Source organism: Heterocephalus glaber, unplaced genomic scaffold, assembly GCF_053883595.1.
Source record: "Heterocephalus glaber isolate CG9 unplaced genomic scaffold, H.glaber_assembly_v1.0 deba00001456, whole genome shotgun sequence".
NCBI classification, from domain to species: Eukaryota; Metazoa; Chordata; class Mammalia; order Rodentia; family Bathyergidae; genus Heterocephalus; species Heterocephalus glaber.
This window is the reverse complement of record NW_028258304.1, coordinates 485,984-510,753: the sequence shown is the minus strand read 5'-3', so window position 1 is coordinate 510,753 and position 24,770 is coordinate 485,984. Positions and strand designations below refer to the sequence as shown.

At 35.8% G+C, this 24,770-nt stretch overlaps 1 protein-coding gene across 11 annotated transcripts in view; it reads right to left on the bottom strand.

Moving 5' to 3' along the window:
- Positions 1-24,770, bottom strand: part of Exoc6b (exocyst complex component 6B) — a 721,832-nt gene that overhangs the window by 320,651 nt on the left and 376,411 nt on the right. For all 11 annotated transcript variants that reach the window (XR_015452923.1, XM_087215909.1, XM_087215910.1 and 8 more), the window contains 2 exons: positions 21,895-22,006; positions 11,514-11,648 (listed from right to left, as the gene is read on the bottom strand). Coding sequence is in view for 10 of the 11 variants with exons in the window: in XM_087215909.1 (XP_087072035.1) it covers positions 11,514-11,648; positions 21,895-22,006 (247 nt within the window). In the remaining variant the exon portion in view is untranslated. The remainder of the gene's footprint in view (positions 1-11,513; positions 11,649-21,894; positions 22,007-24,770) is intronic.

Genomic DNA, 24,770 nt, shown 5'->3' with positions numbered 1-24,770 from the left:
AAAAACTTGATGAGGAAGTAAATGCATTTGATATATCATTCTAGTAGTTTTTACATAGTTTTTTATGGAACTTACATTTCATTTTCTTCCTCACAGATCATATAGTTTAAGGCTAGATTGTCATGTCATAGATATGAAAACAATATTTCTAAGGGAATCAATTAATAGATATCTTAATTCTCTTTTGTAAGAAAATAAGGCAAAGTTTATGAGTAAGAAAAGCTAAAAATGCCAGCTTGATTATGTCACATATGGAAAAAACAAGAGGGAATCCTGCAAGAAAATACCTAGAACACCTTCTGATTCTTTTTGCCTCTTTTCCAGTATAAAGGTTTCCAACTGTAAGGGAGAGTTTTCTGGAAACAGTAGCTTAAGAAAATATACAACATGAAGCTGTTACAATTGCCATGTTTATACTGACTTCTGAGTTAGCTAGTCTGAAATAGCCATGGTAAAAATAAACTTTCAGAAGGCTAAGGGACTGAAAAGTAGAGTAAGAGGCCACAGGCATGATGGATCGACCTGAGTCGCCAATGATACAGTGTCCAGCGGCCATGAGCTTGGCTGCAGCCTTTGTCACCTGGCAAAAACGTGTTTAATTGTCACAATAAAAATAAAGAGAGTTGGAGGGACTAAATAAATAAATAAATTTTCAATGTGTTTTAAGCAATCTGTGTTTCCAATAAGAACCTTTAGTGGTTCTCAGAATTTCTCCTTCTCTAAGCCTTTAACTAGGTATTCAACCCCTAAGGCTTCCTGTCTACCTTACACTTTTTTTTTTGGTACTGGGGATCAAACTCGTACCACTGAGTTAATACCTGACCCTAGCTTACATTTTTGACTAGCACTTTAAATGTTTGAACAACAACAAAACACTCAAGCAATTTATTGAGAGGATTGGTAAACATGATTTGAAAAGATACTGAAATGGAAAACTTTGAGACAAGTTTGGGAGAGTATCGGTAAATACACCATATTTCCCAGATAACAGACAAATATGGACATACCTAACCTTCTAATTCCATAACTCCCTATTCTAATTTAACACTGAACTATCACTCCCTTAGTGTAAATAAAAACATTTTTGGATAAAGTATTACCCATGTTAAATAATAATATTAGTATTTAAGAGTAATTATAATTCTTAATAAACTGTCTAAAGCCATTCTGTATCTCTTAAGGCTATAATCGTATTTTTGTACTCAATCTCAGGAACTTTTTCCTCATTGGAAGGGCAGTAATATTCTGTAACAGTACAGTCATCCATAAATTCAACCAACCACAGATTGAAAATATTTGGAAAAAACTGTGTCTGCACTGAATGTGTACAGACTTTTTCCTTATCATTATTCCTTAAAGAATACAATATAGCAGTTACTTCTATAGAATTTACACTGCATAGGTAGTCATAAATAATCTTGAGATGATTTAAAGATGGAAGGAAGATATGCAAACAAAATCATTTTATGCAAGGGACCTCAATGTATGCAAAGTTTGGTACCCATAGGAGGTCCGAAAACAAATCCTCCACAGATACCAAGCAACAGCTGAAATTAGATATTATTGACAAATTTAAAAAGAATGACATGGATATAATATGATATATAATGAATTTTAAGAAATTGTATTGGTGATTTGAAATGATCTCTGATCACCTATTGAACAGATAACTTAGTCTATAGCTAATCCACACATGTGGGTACACAAAGGATATTGTGTGCCTCAACAATGCCTATTTTTTATATCACAAAAATAGTAAGTCTTGCCAATGGTTTTAATTTCTCCTATAATGCAATAAATAGCAGAATAAAGCAAATTTTATTTGTATACTTCTGCCTGCTCTCAAGTGAAGGTACTGACAAATAGAGAAAGAGTATAAAAATAGGAAAAAAATAGAAATTAGGGGACATGAATCACGATTTTAACTCTCTAGTTAACAACAAATTCTGGATTTCAAAAGGATGACACAGATTGTTTCAAAACTAAACCAATCAAATAACAACAGTAACAAAACCTCAAACCACATAGGTTATTTCTCACATTAGAAACCACCCTTTTAAAGTTCAAGATGGTCCCGCCTGTGCCCCCAGCTACCAGCAAGCAGACAGTGAGGACCTTGGCCAAGTGGTCCATCCAGCCTGCACCCCACCCCCCAGAAACCAGCTTAGCCTTGTGGGCCCCTGCAGCATGCCCCCCCACCCCGCCGGCCTCCTGGCTGTGCCAGTACCTTGTTCCACACTACAGAGGCACAGAGGGTCATAAAGGCCATTGTCCTGAGCTCCAGAAGATAGACCAGAAGTGAACAACAGAAAGAGGGCCTCTCTCAGCCTCCTTGATGAAAACTTAAGCCCACTGGAAAAGTGAAGAGAAACCCTGCAATGAAGGTACACCAGACCACCGTACTTGGTAAGTTGGAGGGATCATTACCTCCCACCGGAACCTGGACTATCTTCAGAGGAAGGGCAGCTGGAACCTGCAGTAGAACCTTGCAGAGCTCAACCCTGCAGGAGGACAGGGAGGTCAACCTGGGACTTGCAGCCAGAAATCTGCCTGGATCTCACAGGTCTGCTACTGGCTTGCTAAAACTCATTGACTTATATCTGCACACTGCTGCCCACATTGTCTATTGTGACAGCAGAGACATACCCTGAAGGAGGCCCTTCATTTTATTTTTTATTTGTTATTTTCAAAATTATTTTTGACCTTATTTTTAATTTTTTTTCAACTCTTGTTAAATTTTTCTTTTCTCTTCTTTTGATTTTCTTTTCTCTTTTCTCTTTTCTTTCTCTCTCACTCTCTAATTCTCTTGCTGTCCCACATTGTTCTTCATCTCCCTTTTTGTTCCTGTTATGGCCCTAATTCAGATTACCACTTTATTTTTCCTTTCCTCTCTTTTTCCCTCTCTCGATTGGCATTAGTTTTAAAGGAAAGTAAATACACTTTCTACCTATTGCTGTTAGGTTGTTCTCTTGTCTTCAACAGTTTCTTAGAGTTTGAGTGATCACCCTGTGTCCTCTGGCCTCACTGCTAACCTTTCCCTATCCTTCTACCTATCTACCCCTCCCCAACTCCTTCTAAAGCCCCATCCCGAAGGGTAAAGTTGCTATATTGAAGAGTATATTGACAATAAACATATGTTGGGCTGGTTGATTCTGATTTAATTTACATAGTTAAGGGTGATAGATTAATAACTTTCACAAATTGTCATTTTATAAGCTGTGCTTGATGCTATGGTGTTGCTGATTGTATCACTTGGGCCAAGGTGTTGTGATTTATCTGATCAGTTATCCTTCCATGTATAATGAACATGAGACAGCCTCAGAGTTATTAGAGACTCAAACACTAAAGACCACCTGTATCTGGAAGACACCTCTAAGAAGCAATCATTCCATAAGGGTTCTAAGCAACAAACTCCAACGAGTGACAAGCCAAAAAAAAAGAATCTACACCTAAACATATAATAGTCAACATCCCAGAAACCCAACTGAAGAACAAATTCCTACAAGCAGTTAGAGAAAAGAAACAAATCACACACAAAGGAAAGGCCATCAGAATCACAGCAGACTTGTCAACACAAACTCTCAAGTCAAGGAGAGCCTAGAGTGAAGTATTTTAAGCCCTAAAAGAAAATAACTTTCAACCTACACTGTTGTTTCCTGCAAAATTATCTTTCAAAATGGATGGGGAAATTAGATGCTTCCACGACAACACCTAACAAATTTCATGAAGATGAAAACAGCACTCCAAACAATTCTAAACAATATCCTAGAAAAAGACACTGAAAGTCACAATTCCATGAGGCCCAACAGAGCAAAGCCACCAGGCAAGGCAAGAAACTAAATGGAAAGGGGGAAAAATAAAAAATAAAAGAGCCAATAACTGTAAAAAATCATGACAAGGATGAGTCAATATCTATCAATTATAACCATCAGTGTTAATAGCCACCATCCCTCCTGCTACTCCCAGCCCACAGGAAAGGGCTTTTGGGCCACCATCTGTCCTGCCGCTCCTACCCCAGAGGAAGGGGCTTCTGGGCCACCATCCCTCCCGCCGCTCCCAGCCCAGAGGTAGGGGCTTCTGAGCCACCGTCCCACTGCTCCTGGTCCAGAGGAAGGGGCTTCCCAGCCACCATTCCTCCCGCTGCTCTCAGCCCACAGGAAAGGGCTTTTGGGCCACCATGCCTACCCACTGCTCCCGGCCCCTGTCCCACCTCTCCCAGCTCAGAGGAGGTAATCCGAGAAGGCGTCAACAGCCCCCCACATGCCCCATCAAAATGAGAAAACACATAAATAAGTCTCAAAACCAGACTTCCAGATCACCTACAGCAACCCCAAAAGGAAATGAGATGGAATACTCTGATACTCAACCACCTGGACCCACTGAACTGGCAACAAAAGGGGATCTGGAAATAATGAAATCAGAAATAATTTCTCAGATAACAGGAGAAATTGTGCCCCTAGTACAAGACAGGATTAATAAATCTAGAGAGGAGATGAGAAACATGATGGAATCCAAACATAGGAAACAAATGGAATCCATAAAACAGATGAAAATAGATTTCTAGGACATGAAAAACTCCATTGAAAGTCTACACAGCAGAATGAGCCAATGTGAGGACAGAATTTCAGATATAGAAGATAACATTGCAATTAGTGACCAGGAAAAGAAAAATTGCTTCAAAATTAGAAGGGAACATGAGAAATCAATCCAGAAGCTGCTAGATGATGCAAAGAAGAATAACATAAGACTGACTGGAGTCAATGAAGAAACAGGAGTGCATATGACATAAAAAAAACTCTTCACAGAAATGATGGCAGAAAACTTCCCAAGCAGGGGAAAAGACCTTGATATACAGATAAGTGAGGCATATAGGACTCCAAACAGCCTTGATCAAAAATAATTTACACATAGGCATATAACTATTAAGATTCCAGAAACTCAACAGAAGAACAAAGTTCTACAAGCAGTTAGAGAAAAGAAACAAATCACATACAAAGGAAAGCCCATCAGAATCACAGCACACTTCTCAACACAAACCATGAAGGCAAGAAGAGCTTGAAGTGACATATTCCAAGCCCTAAAAGAAAACAGCCTCTAACCCAGATTGATGTACCCTGCAAAACTATCTTTCAAAATTCACAGAGAAATAAGACACTTTCATGACAAAGAGCACCTTAGGAACTTCGTGAATACCAAACCAGCACTCCAAAGAATTTTACACAATATCCTAGGAACAGACATTGAGGATCACAACCCCAGGAAGCAAAGCAGAATGAACCCATCTGGCATGACAAGAAATTAAATGGAAAGGGGGAGAACCCAACAAAAAGAAAAAGTCATGGCAATGACAAGTCAATACATTTCAGTTACAACCATCAACATTAATGGTCTCACTTCACCAATCAAAAGAAATAGACTGGCAGAATGGATCAAGAAGCAAAATCGAACAATATACTGCATACAAGAAACATACCTAATTCAAAAGGAAACTCATAGACTGAAAGTTAAAGGGTGGAAAACAATACTCCATGCGACACGAACCCAAAAAAAAAGCAGGAGCAGCTATCCTCTTTGCAGATCAAGTAGATTTCAAACCAACACTGATTAAGACAGACGAAGAAGGACACTACATCCTTGTAAAGGGAACAATTCAAAAGGAAGAGATGACAATCATAAATATCTATGCACCAAACACTAGTGCACCCAACTATGTAAAACAAATACTAACAGACATGAAAAGTCATATATGCACTAATACAATTGTAGTAGGGGACCTCAACACCCCACTGTCACAGATAGATCAACTACGCTAAAAATAAGTAATGAAATACTAGAACTCAATCGAACTCTTGAACAAATGAATTTAACAGATGTTTACAGAGACTTCCACCCCACAAAATCAGAATACATATTCTTCTCAGCTACACATGGGTCATTCCCCAAAATAGACCACATACTCACACAGAGAACATGTTTAAGTAAGTGCAAAGGAATTGAAGTTATTTCCTGTACATTATCAGACCATAGTGCGATGAAATTGGAGATCCATAGCAAAAGAAACTCAAAAAATTTCATAAACACGTGGAAATTGAACAACACACTTCTGAATAACCAATGAGTCACAGAGGAAATCAAAGAAGAAATCAGACAGTTCCTTCAATTAAATGACAATGACAATACAACATATCGGAATCTATGGGACACAATGAAAAAAGCAGTCTTACGAGGGAAATTCATAGCAATGAATACACATATTAGGAAAACAGAGTGAGCCCAATTAAACCACCTGATGCTGAACCTCAAGCTTCTAGAAAAAGAAGAGCAGGACAAACCCAAAGCTCCTCCAAGGGAGGAAATTACAAAGATCAGAGCAGAAATCAATGCAATGAAGACTAAAAGAATGATACAAAAAAATCAATGAAGCCAAGAGTTGGTTCTTCGAAAGAATAAACAAAATGGAAAAACCCTTAGCCAAACTTATCAGAAAAAGGAAAGAAAAGGCCCAAATCCATGCAATTAGGAATGAAAAGGGTGAAATGACAACGGACCCAGCAGAAATCCAGAGGACCATCAATACCTACTCTGAGAACCTTTACACCAAGAAGATGGAAAATACAAAATGGACAGATGGCTAGATACATGTGAATTAGCAAAGTTGAACGAAGAAGACCTAAAAATCGTAAATGACCAAATGTCAATCAATGAAACTGAAAATGTAATTAAACACTTACCATGAAATCAACCAATAACAAATGCTGGTGGGGCTGTGGGGAAAGAGGAACCCTGCTCCACTGCTGGTGGAAGTGTAGACGGGTGCAACCACTGTGGAAGTCAGTATGCAGATACCTCAAAGAACTAGGACTGGAAGTCCCATTTGACCTCACTATTCCACTGCTGGGGATCTTCCTCAAAGAATTAAAAGAATCATACCACAGTGATATATGTGCACCCATGTTCATAGCAGCACAGTTTGTAACAGCTAAAACTTGGAAACAGCCCAAATGCCCATCAACTGGAGACTGGATAAAGAAAATGTGGTTTTTTTATAAAATGGAGTACTACTCAGTCATAAAAATGAGAAATTAGAAACATTTATAGCTAAGTGGATGCACATTGAGGCAATACTCTTAAGTGAAATAAATAGGACACACATGTATAAATACAAATAGTTTCTCTGGTGTGAGAAACTGAAAGTGTAAATAAGGACTAAATGTATAATAGGTCATGTGAAATAGGAAGAAAAGGGGAAAAGGGGAAGGAAGTGGGAGGGATAGGGGAAAGGATAGAAGGGAATGGGATTAATATGAGAAAATGGAAAAATAGGAACAAAATCTTTGTAAATTGGGAGGAATGGAGGGGTTGAAGGGAGGGCTGAGCAAGGGTGAAAAATAAGAACCAAGAGAGATTATGTAAAGGTGTAAATTTCCAATGATGAATGTCATTATATTGTATATCTAAAATGTACCAATGATTAGAATGAATAATCGATAATGCAAAATAGGAAAAGGTCCAAAGGGGTACGCGTAGTGGGAGGGGCAGGGGAAAGGAAAGAAGGGAAAGGAAAAATGATGAGAAATGGAAAAAATGGAAACAAAGTCTTTGTAAATAGGGAAAGGTGGAGGGGGTGAAGGGAGGGCTAGGAATGGGGAAAAAATAAGAGGCAAGATTCATTATGTAAAGGTACAATTCCCAATGCGAAATGTAATTGTGTTGTATACCTAAAATGTACCAATAAATGAATTTAACAACAAAAAAGAAAGGAATCCAGAGGATCATCAATACCTACTTCAAGAATCTGCACTCTAATAAAATTGAAAACACAGAAGAAATGGACAAATTCCTAGATACAAATGAATTGTCAAAGTTGAATGAAGAAGATATAAAAATTCTAAACACCCCAATTACAATCAGTGAAATTGAAAACGTAATTAAAAATTTACCAAGAAAAGTCCAGGTCCGTATGGCTTTATTGCTGAATTCTACAAGACATTTAGAGAAGAACTATTGCCATTACTCTTTAAACTCATCAGGGAAATTGAAAGGGTAGCAATACTTCCAAATTCATTCCTGGAAGCAAGTGTTACTATGATTCCAAAACCAGGGAAAGACTCAACTCAAAAGGAGAACTACAGGCCAATCTCCCTAATGAACATAGATGCCAAAGTCCTCAACAAGACACTGGCCAATAGAATACAGAGGGTCCTAAAGAAGATCGAACAATCTGAGCAAGTCGGATTTATCCCAGTGATGCAAGGATGGTTCAATACATGTAAATCAATAAATGTAATACACTATATTAACAGAGCCAAGGAAAAAAACCATATGATCATCTCAATAAATGCAGAAAAAGCATTTGACAAAATCTAACACCCATTCATGTTAAAAACCCTACAGATAATTGGAATAGAAGGTTTTAATCTCAACCTGATTAAGGCTATCTATGAAAAACCAACAACCAACATCATACTAAATGGTCACAAACTGAAAACTTTCATGCTAAAATCAGGAACAAGACAAGGATGCCCATTATCACCACACCTGTTCAATATATTTCTGGAAACATTAGCCACAGCAATTAGAAAAGAGAAAGAAATAAAGGGAATAAAGATAGGAAATGAAGAAGTCAAACTGTCATTATTTGCTGATGATATGATACTTTACATAGAAGACCCAACAAATTCCACCAAAAGATTCCTAGACTTAATTGACAGATTCAGTAGAGTAGCTGGATATAAGGTCAACACTCAAAAAACAATAGCCTCCTTGTACATAAATAACAGACTCACTGAGAGAGAAATTAGGGAAATAATTCCTTTTACAATAGCATCCAAACAAATGAAATATCTAGGAATCAATCTAATGAAGGAAGAAAAAGACTTCTCCACTGAAAACTACAGCACTCTGAAAAAAGAGATTGAAGAGGATATAAGAAAATGGAAAGACATCCATTGTTCTGGATAGGAAGAACCAATATAGTGAAAATGGCCATACTTCCAAAACTGCTATATAGATTTAATGCAATGCCGATTGAAATTCCAACAATAGATTTCACAGAACTAGAGAAAACAATTCAAAACTTCATTTGGAACCAGAAGAGACCTAAAATAGCAAAAGCAATTCTAGGTAACAGAGACATGGCAGGGGGTATCACAATCTCCAACTTGAAACTATACTACAAAGCTACTGTGATAAAAACAGCATGGTGCTGGTAAAGAAATAGACCTGAGCATCAGTGGAATAGATTAGAAGATGCAGAAACAACTCCAGACATACCCAGCCACCTCATCTTTGACAAAGGAGCCAACCACTCTCACTGGAGGAAAGATAGCCTATTTAATAAATGGTGTTGGAAAAACTGTATTTCAACCTGCCAAAGATTAAAACTAGAACCATATCTATCACCATGCACTAAACTAAGATCGAAGTGGATTAAAGATTTAAATATTAAAAGAGAAACACTAAAATTCCTGGAAAATAGGTAGAACTCTTAGAAGACACTGGCATAGGAAAAGACTTTATGAAGATACCCTCAGTAGAACAGGAACTAGCACAAAGAATCAACAACTGGGACCTCATCTTATTAAAAAGCTACACTGCAAGAGAAAACAACAACAGAGCTAATAGACAACCTACCATGTGGGAAAAAAATTTTAGCAGCTGTACCTCAGACAAAGGACTACTATCTAGAATGTATAAAGAAATAAAAAAATCAGACCCCCCAAATTAAAAAACCCAATTCAAAAATGGGCATCTGAAATGAACAGACATTTCTCAGACAAAGAAGTAAAAGGAGCAAATAAACATATGAAAAAATGTTGAACATCACTGGTCAATCGAGAGATGCAGATAAAAACAACACTTAAATTCCACCTCACCCCAGAAAGAATGGCTGCCATCAAAAAATCAACCAATAACAAATGCTGGCAGGGTTGTGGGGAGAAAGGAACCCTTCTCCATTGTTGGTGAGAGTGCAGACTGGTACAACCACTGTGGAAATCAGTATGGAGATACCTCAAAGAACTAGGACTAGAGGTCTCATTTGACCCAGCTATCTCCTGCTGGCTATCTTCTCAAAAGAATTAAAAGAATCATACACAATGATATATGTCCAGCCATGTTTATATCAGCACAATTTGTAATAGCTAAAGCTTGGAAACAGCTGAAGTGCCCATCAACTGGAAACTGGATAAAGAAGATGTGGATTTTTATGTATAAAATGGAGTACTTCCCCAGTGCCAATAAATACATAAATAAATGGAGTACTACTCAGCCATAAAGAACGACAAGCTAGAGACATTTATAGCTAAATGGATGCATACTGAGGCCACACTCTTAAGTGAAATTAATATGACACACATGTGTAAATACTGAATGGTTTCTCCGGTGTGAGAAACTGAAAGTGTAAATAAGGATTAAAATGATTAAAAGGAATAATTGATAATTTGAAATAAGAAGAAAAGGTTCAAAGGAGTAGAGGAAGTGGGAGGGGAAGGGGAAAGGAAAGAAGGGAGAGGAAAAATTATGAGAAAAGGAAAAAATGGAAACAAAGTCTTTGTAAATAGGGGAGGGTGGAGGGGGTGAGGGGAGGATTGGGAAAGTGGAAAAAATGAGAACAAAGATACATCATGTAGAGGTACAAGTACCCAATGATAAATGTAAATGTTTTGTATACCTAAAATGTACCAATAAAAGAATTTAAGGAAAAAAAATAATAAAGTTCAAGATGTCACTATATTACTTTTTCTGCTTAACATCAATTTAAAGCTCATATGGCAGTAAACAAGAGTTTATTAAGGCTAAGCTATTTACCTTCTAGAAACTCGCTATTAATCTTTGTTTTGCTTAAAAAGAGTATCATTTTCCATTTCATCTAATACTAAGTCAAAATTCGTGCTTTGTCCTCATACAATAATTACAAAATTGCTAAATATAATAGCATGGGATGGGAATTTCTCATTAAAAGTTAAGATTAGAATTTAGACAGAGCGAGGAAATAGCTGAGTAGAAAGTTTGAATTGATATTGATGTCAGTCATAACCATGAATAGAGCACAATTAGAACTCTTGTGACAGGGTCAACTTAGAGAATTGTTATTTTCTTGAACAACATATAAGAAAAAGTTTAGTGTGGCCATGGTGGCACAGACATGTAATCCCAGCACTCGGGTGGCTGAGGCAGGAGGATTGGTGCAAGTTCCAGGCCAGCCTAGATTACATAGCGAGTTCAAGGCCTCCAACTACATAGCAAGATCTTGTCTCAACAACCAAAAACAAAATAAAACAAAACAAGAGTTCAGAGGACATACTAGCATATTTTTAGTTTTGTTTTGTTTTTAAATTTAAATATCAAAAATTACTATTGGTATTTCCTTTTCTAAGAAAACAAACCCCTTAATAAATACTTATTCTCAAGAGGAATTTTAAATTATCCTGAGGAAACAAAGCCATGATAGTAGCCTGCCCAGACTATATACTACAAAAAAAGCATTTCCACTGTACCATATGGCTTCTTACCTTAAAAGTTGTAGTGCCATAGAGCTTAGTGGTATGGACTGTTTCTGGAAGCACATTAGTGATATTGGTGATGAATTCTTCCAAATACTTACAGGATTTCTCCAAATGTGTTGTATTGATAATAATCTGAACAAGCTAGAAAATAATAAGCACATGTAAAAATCTTTTGACTATTTTCCCAGAATGAATAATCAGTATGAATCTGTTAGTACAAGACAAAGAAAAGTAACAGCAGAGCCTTCCATAATCTACAGTGTATGTTAAGACACTGGCTTACATATTACTTACTACAAGAAGACTTCCCTGACCTCCCAAAACATTTTGTACTTCTCCTCATATAACAATATTTGTCACTCTATTTTAAAAACGTTTTGTTCTGTTTTATTAAACTACACAAAGAACAAAAGCTAATACTCTTTGGTATATTGCCTGCCAATAAATAACTGATAAATGTATTAAATAACAAGAATAACTGAAATAGCAACAGAAAGTTTCAAAATTAGGCATGATGAAGAGAGAGATATTAGGAGAGATTGCAGTATATTAGCAAACTATATTAGAGAAAAGAAAATGGGCATTTAAATCATAAAAACCAAGTGATGAACAAATTATTGATTTTGAGAAAGCTTCATAACTTTCCTCAAATAATTTCCTTATCTATAAAAGGTTAACAATAATTGCTAACCCAGAATTTTTGTGAAAATCAAATATTCTGTTGTTAATACTATTTTCCTTTTCTTGAAGAAGGCAATATTGGGTCTGGGATACAGGTCAAGGATAGAGTACGTGATTAGCATTTGCACGGCCTTGTGTTTAATCCTCAGCACACACACCAAAAAGTACATTAGTTGGAGATGACAATAAGAATAATTATTTGATCTATATAAGATTGAAGTTTGTCAAAAAATTCAAAATTCACTTTCTTACACTGTCTTCCCATAAATCTGGAGAAGTAGATAAAATGGGCATAATCATTACTTCTATTGTACCATAACAGAAATCAAAATAAAATGATTTTCTAGCAATCCCATAATGTAAATGTAATCCATAAGGATCAGCCTTAATAAAGATCTTAGGAAAAAGCTACTTTTGAAACACAATGATAAGGGGTAAAGACACAGGTGAGATTCCAGCAAATTCTCTTAGACAGAAAGTTAGGGCCACAGTGCAACTAGATCCCTATATTATTTTCCAGATCTCATTAGACAAGTTCATATGTATTGGCAACCCCTTCCCATTCATTCAAAGTATGAATCCAGTGATATGGGTCTTTGGACGTAAGACTGCTGTCTTCTATAAAATTACCCAAAGCATTAGCTGTTTAATTTTTAAGTGGCATAGGAAAAAAAACAACCCACCAAAATAAACACCTTCTTCCTTTCATTGTGTTTCTCCTTCAAAAGAAAACTAAAATCATTAAAAACTATTTAAACTGTCTAAATTAAATCACTCTTCTTCCTGAGTAGGAAGGTGGCTACAACAAGCTTGTCTTCATGTTGAAGCTGGAAAAGTAAGAGAATTAATTTGGAGAACTGGAGAATTTCTATTTTAAAATCAGCATTACCTACAGGGAACACATTCTGCCTATCAAAAGAAATTCTATTAATACGGAAGAATCGTGTCATGTTAGTGAAATAAAAAACAGAAGCAATCAAAGAGAAAATTGTTCTGTTTTTTAGGATATTGGCAGCTTAAAAAAAAAAAAGGCGGTTTCACTGGGTACAGTAGTAATTTCCCATGACTTTTTAAAGATCTGTCAACACAAAAGATCACCATGAATTACATCAATTGGCTGTCACTCACTTCTGAAATGTTTCATTGCTGAGCATAGAATAGACTATTAAAACACGGTAGGATTACAGTAGATACCATGTCATTTTCAGAGAGAATACTGTCTGTTAATGAGCTCTAAATGATCTCTACTTCTGAATGACAGCTACCAAAATCCTTACAAGGGCATTTACAAATGTAAAAACAAATGCTTTGAGGATAATTTTGAACTTAAGGATGAAATGAAGGAATTTCAAATATCAACCATCATCACAATTTGAGCTCCTTTAATAACATTTTAACCCCGAGTTGCCAGTCCAGGCTGTACTTAGCACTGTTTCAAGGACATAGCACTAACAACAGCTTAGATATTACTTATCTCTCATTTAAAATTATATGAGAGGGCCGAGGATTTAATTCAGTGGTTCTGCCGCCTGCCTTGAAAGCATAAGATCCCAAGTTCAATCCCCAGTACCAAAAAATAAATAAATAAAATACAATACAATAAAATTATATGAGAACTGTCCAGAAAAAGGAACTTCAGAAGGCAAACAGTCACCTGTCACAACTAAATGACTGAAGTCGCTTAAGTTAAAAACCATTAGGAATTAGATTTTTCAGTCTTTCCTTCTTGATATCAGAGAGAATCTAACGAGAAAGGCACGGAGTACAGTGTGGCGATCACCTCGTAAATCCTGCTCCAAACACTCCAGAGAAAACGAAGCCATGACTGACAGATGTTGTATTCTTAACAAATTCCAGGAAAAAAAATGTCTGAATCATTTTCAGTAGTTTAAAATTAAACCTTAAACCCCAAGAAGAGGTTTCTATTCTCAATCATAAATTACTCCTCGAATACATGTTATCTGCCTATATTATAAATGCTTTTAACTTATTTTCAAAGCAGAGAATTCAGTACTCTAAAACCTGAGGAGGATTAAGCTGAAGCAAGAAAATGACAAGTCACACACTACCAGTGACTCCAAACAGACTTGCCAGAAGGCAAAGAACTACACAGTGGCATTTGTTCTCTTTTACAAAAATGAGTTATCCCTAAGACTTTAAGGTATTTTATCTCCTTTTCACTCCAGTAAGGGTATAGAAAGCTGTATCAATTATTCATTTTGTAACATCTCCAAGACTAAAACACCTAACATACAAAGATACATGAAACTGGGCCAGGGATTTAGCTCAGTGGTTCCGCTGCCTGCCTCGCAAGCACAAGGACCCGAGTTCAATCCCTGGTACCAAAAAACAAAACAAAAAAAAAGATACATGAAACTACTGATTCTAAATTCCAAAGTCTGGTACACAAGTTCTACTTGACAAGACTTGAGTATAAAATGTTGTAACATAATATGAGTATTATCACTGCTGTTAACAAAAAGGGCTAGAGATGTCCAGGAAGATGGCAGAATAGTGAACAGCAGAGAAACAGCTTCTCTGAGATTTGGAGTCCAGATGCTAAAATATAGGAATGTGAGTAAGAGAGAAAGGAGGGAAGTGGGTCTCCAAGACCCAGCAAGGATCTGAAGCAAGAAATGAAGCCCACTGGGAGAGTAAAGAAAGAGACCTCAATACAGAAGAAGGAGATGGCAAGTGGTACTTTTTCCTTGAGGCCTAACTTGCTGCATGGGAAGGGCAGCTCAAACCTACAGACTCATTGTGACTACTGGCAACCCCAGAGGTCTCCATGGAGAAACACACCAGTGGAATAGAACTATGGACACAGAGGACTGCAGGGGCTGGTGAGTTATTCAGGTTCAGACATCCCCCAGGAGAGGGTGGCTGGCTAGTCACCATCTTGGAGAGGGGCCAACTGAGCTCATAAATCAGAGCAGCTATGTATTGGCTCCATCTACTGCCTCCCAGTATCAGCATGAGGCAGAACCAAGTTCAAGTCAGCAGGAGGTCAAGGAGCTTAAGGAGCTGAGTTCAAGTCGTCAGGAAGCTGACTTCAAGCCAGCAGGAGGCACATGCAGTGTTACAATTGGAACAAATCAGGTTCCAGCCTCACAGCCAGAAACCAGCCTGAGCTTCAGTAGAACTAAAAGTGCAGGCTTCCTAGGATTATCCACTGTCTCACAGTAAACCTAAGGCTGGCTTGCTGGGATTAATCAACATGGGGCTCTGTCTCCCAACTCTGTCAACCAGTGACAGCAGAGAAATCCCTTAAAGTGAACATATTTTTTTTCTTTTTTTTATTCTTTTGGTTTTTCTTTTCTCTTTTTTTTGAATGTTTGTTCCTGTTTTTATATGACTGTGATATTATTTCTAGTTTTTTGTTGTTGTTGTTGTTGTTCTGTTTTGTTCTTGATTTTATTTCTTCCTTCTTTCTTTCCCTCCTGCCTTCTTCACCAGGTTCCCAAGGTTTGCATAATCTTCCACTGTACTTCAGCCTTGCTTCTACTCTCTTCCTCTTCTTCTATTTCTATATTATTTCCCCCATAACCCTATTTAAATTTTTTCTCTGAGGGTAAAATTGCTATATTGAAAGCATGTTTACTATATACAATTTTCTGGTTTTAGATTTTGTTATATAACCACAACTCTAGTTCATGCAGTTAAAGGTGGCAAATTAATAGTTACCAGTTTGTCATTTTCTAGGGTATATTTGATGCTATTGTTAGCAGTGATTATACCACTTTTGCCAAGAATCTTCCTGGTATGCCAAGACTGAGATTGCCTAAGGGTCATAAAGAACATTATAGGCCAGTACCAAAGAACCAGAGGGTAGGCCAAATAGGCAGCAACTTCTCAACCCCAATAAATAGAAGAGGGAGGATCTTGTAACAGACTCAAAACCCAAATGCCAACTACACCTGGAAGACATCTCTGAGAAGTAGTCATTTCCTAAGGGTTCTCAATACTAGCAATAAAGCTACTTGCCATAAGAAATTTATAAGCATAAACCTCAGGATTAAACTATCCCCCCTCCAAAAAAATAGAAAATGAGAAGACACAAAAGCAAGGTGTAACCTCAGACTTGCAGCTTGACAAAGGAAAACCAAGGGGTCAATGAAGTAGAACAATTTGAAAGCCACCCACTTAGACTCTCTTAAGTGGTAATCGTGGAAGTAACAAAGTAGATGAATGAGGCTATGGAAAAAATTAAATCAGAAATAATTTCTTAGATAACTGCAGAGATGATGACCATAATGAAGGACATCATTAGTAACTCTAGAGCAGATAAATATCTTTTTAAAAAGGAGCTTAGGAAAATGATGAAAACCAAGAAAATTCAACATAAGAAAGAAACTTAACAGATATCCATCAAACATTACAAATTCCATCAAAAGTACATACAGCAGAATGAGCCAATGTGACGAATGAATAGGATCGTGGTTGTCGATCATGAAAAGAAAGATTTCTTAAAAATATCACAGGGTCATGAAAAATCAATATAACAGCTGCTAGATGACCCAAGAAGAACTGCATAAGATTGATTGGAGTCCATGAAAAAGCAGGAGATAGCGCAAAGGACGTAAATAAACCTTATCACAAAAATAATGGCAGACAACTTTCCAAGCTTAGAAAAAGAATTTGACATAATATAAGTGAGGCATATAAAACTCCAATCAGCCAGGATTAAAAAAAAAACTACGTCTTGACAAGAGTCAAGATTCCAGAAATCCAACACAAGAACAGACTATTAAAAGTTGTTAGAGAAGAGAAACAAATCACTATAAAAAAAAGTCCATCAGAATCACAGCAGACTTCTCAATACAAATTCTCAGTACAAATTCTCAAGTCAAGGACAGCTTGGAGTGAAGCATTTCAAACCCCAAAAGAAAGCAATCTCCAGCCCAGATTGATGCATCCTGCAAAACTATCTTTCAAAACTGATGGAGAAATGAGACGTTTCCATGACAAAGAACGCCTGAAGAAATTCATGACCACCAAACTAGCACTAGAAAACATTCAAGGACATTCTAGAAAGAGATATCAAAGACTACAACTCCATGAACCCCAACAGAATAAATTCACCAGGCAAGGCAAGTAAGGGGGGGTCAAAAAAGGGAACCAACAACAAGAAAATAACATGACAAGGATAAGTCGATTCATACCAGTTATAACTATCAATGTAAATGGTCTCAATTTACCAATCAAAAGAAACAGGCTAGCAGAATGGATCAAAAAGTAAGATCCAACAATATGCAGCATACAAGAAACACATTTAATTCAAAAAGAAATTCATAGACTGAAAGTCAAAGGATGGAAAACAATACTCCAGATGACAAGAACCTGGAAAAAAGCAGGGGTAGCTATTCTATTTGTAGACAAAGTGGATTTCAGGCCAAGACTGATTAAGAGAGACAAAGAAGGTCAGCAAGATATATCATGTACAGGTACAAATTCCCTGTAATGAATGTTATCATTATATACATCTAAAATGTACCAATAAATTTTTTAAAAAACAATAAGGGGTGGAAATACTTGGTAAATGAGATATAAATAAGAGGACAGAGCCATATAGCATTTAACAAAATTATACTGAATACAGGATAAATGAAAAGCATTGATCATTTCTTCAGCTTTCCTGGGGTACTACTATAATAACAAAAATATAAACAGCCAATATATTTTCACTATGAACCAACCTATCTATGTTCTTTCTTTCTCTCTTTTCATCAATTGGTCAATTAAGAACCTCTTAGATGGGGGCCAGGGATTTAGCTCAGTAGTTTCGCCGCCTGCTGCGCAAGCTCAAGGACCCGAGTTTGATCTCCAGTATCAAAAAGAGAACCTCTTAGATACCAATAAAGTGGAATACCACTATATACACACTCTAATCAGACAAAGTGGCTGGCTTCATGAAGAGTAGAGTTAACACATACAGATATAAACAGCGTGTTTATACATAATAAGCACTTTGAATAGAAGTGAAAATAAGGAGGTCTGTGGTAATGATAGCTCTCAGCTGTCTTCAAATAGGATGGCCTAGGAACTACACAATAAAAAAATAACATTTGAATAGTAAATTAAAAGTATAATCTATGATTTATATCATATATATTCTTTTTAATCAGATACCTTAAGATGATTAAAGTACTCTTCACAAAGAGGTAGTACTTCCTTTGATTCATGTGAAAACTTTCTTTCAAACAACCAATTTTCTTATACTGTGAGATTAATAAACTGGTTTCTTTCTATTCGCTCCATGTACAAATATTTTTAAATTAACATGGAGTTAAAAGAACAAATTTTTAGAACTTTTCTTTTTTTGGTACTAGGAATCAAACTTCGGACCTTGTGCTTGTGAGGCAGGCAGCAGAACCACTGAGCTAAATCCCCAGAATTTTTAAATATTATTTTAAAGCTTATTTCAAATCTCATTTTAAAACTTATTTCAAACTACACATTTGGATGTTCTTAAAGTTATTCATATTGACTATCTTTCATCATTTTAAAACTGACCAAATAAATGTTATACCAAAGAAATAGTAGATAGATTCTAAAGAATTAGATAATAGTAATATAAATAAAATATATTAATGCCACATCACTGAGTGATATTGACTCATTTATCATAACTAAATTGCACATCTTTTGACTTCTTTTAATTACACTTGCAATTTTTGTACTAAACATTATTTGCCTGCTCAGACCTCGTTATAATAACAATCAATATGTATTTATTGTGGTTCAGACACTGTTGAAAGTACATAGCATCCTCAGTTAATCCTCACAACAATCCTATGAAATACATGCTATTGTCCTCATTTTACAAAAAAATTCAACTAATTTGCCCAAGAACATGGCTATTCAGAAGAAGATGAATATCAGAACTCAGTCTGCATGAAAATATATACTCTCAAAAATAACTCAGCTGCTCCTTCCACAGACCTGAAGATGACAGTCTGTTAGGATACAACAGTATGAAATAGTAATCAATTGCTCTTTCTATAAACCTAAAGGAAGCAGCCCTAAAAATTAGCTGTTCCCACTGAATGAACTATAAAAATCACATAAATTTTGAGAGAGCAAGTTCTATAGGTGCTAGTTCTAGGTGTTGAATTTGCTCAACATGGGAAAGCAAAGAAACCATGAAAAAAAAAAAAAACCCAGGGTGCGGAGAGAGAAAGAAACAGATACTAAAAAAAGAAAGACAAAGTCAGTATGTAACCCCCAACAAAATAGGGAGACAGACATTAGTTTATGGAAACAGTTAAGTCCTAAGATAATTATCTGACATCTTGAAGCAGGATTCTATGAGTTTTGTATGCTTATAATAATCTCATTTTTAAAGTGGATTTCTGCTCTCTGACACAAAGCCATTTCTAACTAAAATAATTTCCATGTTACTATGGACCTTCTGTAAAAACTCTATCTTGGTTAGGATGAAATAATTAAATCAATATGAAAGGCAGTATAATATAGTAAGAATGAAAAGGTTTGGAAAAAAACCCCAGACTTAAGGTCCAATTTCTACTTTGGCTAGTTGTATGACCTTGGGCAATCTCCTTGAACTTTAATTATGCCTTCTATAAAATGGGAATAATAACACATGCCAAGCTGCTTCAAATGTTACTGTACTAAATGACATTGTATTTGTGAGTGGGCTTTGAAGACTATAAACTGCTCTACAAATGTTACCGATTATGATGATGCTTCCAGATGTGAACTAACTTTAGATACTTATAAAGGATATAATGTCTTCTCTTTCCAGAGGTGAATAGTATAGCTATTCAAAGATTTTCTGGTAAGGAAAAACCTCATTTTATATGTGTGTGTCTATACATGTACACACTATCATAACAGCCCAAAGTAGGGCCGAGGATTTAGCTCAGTGGCACAGTGCCTGCCTCGCAAGCGCAAGGTCCTGAGTTCAATCCCCAGTACCACAAAAAAAAAAAAAGAACCCAAAGAACCTAATATGTATTAATATCCCTTCATTCATAAGCAAAGATACTGATAAGAACTGTACATTTCCCAAAAAACACCCAATCATTTAGAATAGCAATGGAAGAGTGCCAAAATTATTATATGATGGTACCCTGATAAGCTCCCATTGGTTTTTCCTATTATTTTCTGATTCGTACAGTGCCCTTGTAAAGGACATTAGGTCAAGAAAGCCCAACCCAAAGTTTGGCCTTTCTCTTAAGATGTCCCAGTAAACCAATGGCACACCCACAATGAACCTCAAGAGTCTTCTATGAAACTCAAGAGTCTTCTGAAGTCATAGCTGTTACTATCAGACCACATCCCTACAAGGCTTCTTGTTCTAAATTGATTTGTAAGAGACTGCTAAATTGAACAGCATAAGAACACTTATATCAAGAGTGATAGGCCTGGGCATGTAGCTCCATTATAGAGCCCTTGCCTCACATTTGAATGGCCCACTGGTTCAGTACCTAGAAGAATGAATGTATGAATGTATGAATGAATGAATGAAAAGCCAACTTACCATTTGGGATTCAGAAAAAGAAAACAGTATATTTCAATAAAAGCAGAAGGATTTCCTAATTTTCACTCCTACTTTCTTTTTTTACAGACTACCTAATTACAAAAACTGGCCTCATTTTCAAATACGAGTAGTATCCTAAATCATATATGCCTAGGATAGCTTTTTTTTAAAAATGCTTGTTATAAGTAGAACTTAGTCACTGCCAATACCCTACCTTATAATATTTTTTAATATTAATGAAGAAAAGAAATCAGAAGTACATGCTCACCTGGTTTCCAGCTGTCTTTACCTATAGGGCACTATCATTAACCATTTGCTGAACTTTACCATAATCCTAACGGTATGTATTTTAAAGTGTCAATTTTTCCTAGAACTGACATTAAAACTACATCACTCCTATTGATAAAACAGATGGCCAACAGCCTTTCCTTTTTTTTGTAGAAAAAAAAAATTCCTCTGAGCTCTCACTGTTGGCTCTATAACCTCAGTAAGTGACAGGCTGAGGTTACCATGCAATCTTGGGTTTCCAGAAGAAAGGAAATGTCATATCTTTATAAATTTTAGGTCTACACATCAATGGGCCAGTTTTACAGTTTGACAAGATGCTATTCTAACATAAGTACAATTTGAAATCTTCTTTTATTAGATTATATAAACTATTATCTTTTTCTCATGATTCCATAACTCAAACCCCAGTCTTTTTGCCAAACAGATTATATGCTGATAGAGAAATTCACCATTTGTATACATGAGACAACACAAAAACAAACACTGAGTTGAACATTAACCAAAGATTATGAGTGCCAGTATCTTTGACATCAATAACTGATGCAGGCAAAAATGTATTTCATGTTCTATTTGGTAAGTGGATTACCATTCATTTGGATATCAATTTGATGTTGAAGATATTCTGCAACCAAAAAATTTTTATATAATCAATAGCAAGCAATACAAATGCATTCCAAGAGTATCCAAAAGGAAACCAGTTAACATTATAAAAACAATGCAAGAAGGAAAAAAAAAGTAACTTCTTAGGAGAAAAATGGATTTCTCAAAAGTGACAAAAGAACAATAGATTTTATTTTGCACTTTTACCTATGAGAGCTCACAAGAAAGAACGTAACAGACCACGTGGAAAGTTATAATTAATTCACACATAACACCCACAGCTAAGGACACTGGTTTCATTAACAGCAACCTTACCTCAGTAAGCCCAATATTCTTCCTTTTAATAACATTCTGTAGAGAGTTGCTCAGAGTCCTAGTAAGCAAAAGGTTTGTGGATTTACGAATCATGTCATCAACTTCAGTGGAGCTGAAAAAAATATGAGGTCAATTACACGAGGTAGAATTATTTTGGCAAACTGGATGACATTGCTGCATGTAGTATTAATGATAAAACAGTACTGGTAGCATCAGTAAATAATATTTATTATGTGCCAGAAAGTATTCTATTCTTACCAAACTCAACTCTGGCTAAAAAAAATTTTTTTACTTTGCCTTCATTTTTGAAAATTATTTTCTTGTTATGGAGTTCTGCCTAGATTTTTGTATTCTTTGAGTACTTTAAAGGTGTCACTTCATTATTTCTTGTTTATACAGTTCAGACAAGAAGTCTGTTATAATCTCATCACTATGTTTGCAACTAATGTTTTTCTGGTGCCTTCTAAATATTCATCTTTCCCTTTCACCAGTTTGTTATGATGTTTTACATATTTTTGCTTGTTTGTTCTTATGTTATTGTTTATCTGGATTCAGGTTCTCAAAATCTCAAATCCCTGGTTTGATGTCTTTCATTATTTTTAGCATTTTCTCAGCCATTATCTCTTCAGATATTTATTCTTCTCTGCTCTCTCAGTCTTCTTGGGTGTACTACGTGAAATTGCTCCACAGATCTTGGGTACTTTGTTCCCTCCCAGTTCTCCTTTTTTTTCTGTCCTCTTTCTCCTCTTTCTTCCTCTCTCTCCCCAGGATACTTGATTGCCCTCTCACTTCATTCAGCTTTCTGATAGCTCTGGAATAGTTTTAATTTTTTAGTTACTTGGGGTTTTTTTGTTCATTGTTGGAGAGGAAGTAATAATCTTTGCAGCTTTCTATATTACAGACACAACTGGAAGTATCTCATAGAAATCAGTTTCTTTAAAATAAAAAAATGTTGTGGGGCCAGGGATTTTGCTCAGTGGTGCCGTCGCCTGCCTCACAAGTGGAAGGTCCTGAGTTCGAACCCCAGTACCAAAAAAAAAAAAGTGCTGTGAATGTGCATGTATTAACATAGAAGAAAGACTAAAAGAAAAAAAAAACTCCATATATAAATGATGTACCTCCCTTGTGCTATAGTTTGAGGTCTTTTACATTTTTTCCCTTTGTGAATACTCTATACCTCTCAAATTCTTTACAAAGATCTAGTGTTATAGCGAAAAAAATCTATGTGTATACTCTATTTTGTTAAAGTACAAATGCTACAACAGTATGTTACCATAGGAAGGCCATTTGCTGCTTAAATTTTTTTTCAAAAACAATGTTTTGTGTCTTCAGAATTCCTACAATTATAGATTTTTTCATTATTTGCAATGATTTTCAGGATTTCTGTCCAATGAAAAAGAAAATAATTAACATTAAAAAAGAAAATTTCATTTAAGCAAACAATTATCTTAAAAGCTTTATGAGACTGTCAATGTTACTCTTGTTTTGAGAGCCATGTGTTTTGTTTTTATACATACTGTCTCATGTGATAATAATATTAGCATTTTTCCTTTGACAGCTATGATCGACAAAGTGATCTCCGCCATTCTAGGTTATAAGGTAAATATACTCTAGAAGATAAATGTCAACCAGAAAATAAAACGCAACTATACAATCCCCTAGAGTTGAATATTTAATTTAAATTGTCAATGTAAAAAATGTCAATGGGAGTTTTCAGGCAAAAGTGAAATAAAATATTCATTCAACAAAATGTAACTGAATAATTCACGCACATTATCACTTTATTATATTGACTTTCCTCCAAGTAAGAAACCTGAAAAAGCCATTTTGCAATGAATTCATAATAATTTACCCACAGTAATATACCTAATAACACCCTATTGTCCATTCTGACTTTTTCTTTCTTTTTTTTTTTTTTTTGGTACCAAGGATCGAACTTGGGTCTTTGCTCTTGTGAGGCAGGCACCAGAACCACTGAGCTAAATCCCCGGCCCCCTATAGTCCATTCTGACATGAGCTTGCTTGGTCAGTGGGTGGAAAAGTGAGCACTGTGGGTTTAGATGCAAATAGGGGAGGGAGGTGGTTCTGGTGTGTAACTTTCAAAGATATCATTTTCAAGAGAACTCTTTGTTGAAGATGTGACTCAGTGGTAAACCTCTTGCTCCGCATATGCAAGGCCCTAGGTTCAATGCCTAACACTTAAGGGGAAGGGGGCTTTTTTATTAAATTAATCTCACTTTCAGAGAACAAGAACAAATTAATAGTAGAACCCCACTTTTTATAGTAAGAATGGTTATCAAACAATGATTCAAACTTGTTCCAAATTTTGTTACGTGAAAATAGCCTGGCATATCACACTTTCCATTCAGTCATTCATTTGTTTTCTAACTTATTTAATTAGATATAGGAGATATCTTCCCAAAATATCATCAATATGTGTTTGGGGTGGCTCCTTTGTTGCTCCTGTATATGTCTAGTACATATCATTAATTGTGTAGTTCCTCAGTTCAATTAGATACTTCTTGAAGACAGAGATATTTGTAGAATCTTAATATCGTCACTATCAAGCAGCATCTAACATGTAACAGGTTAGCCATAATGCATGGTAAATAAACTTACATATGTATGAACAAAGAAATAAGGCTGCAGTCTAGAATATACAGAAACATACACAAAGCTGGCCAATAATAGTATTTCCAAAGGATTTTATCTGCCATTCTCCAGGTCTTATAATTTCATCAGGTAGAATGTTAAATTAGTATGTTATACTACAATTTCCCAGTGAATTCTTATGAATAGAAAGTATTAAAGTGTAAATCTATAAAGAAAATGGTAGAGCAAACAATAGGTAATATAAAAATCTAAAAATTATTCAA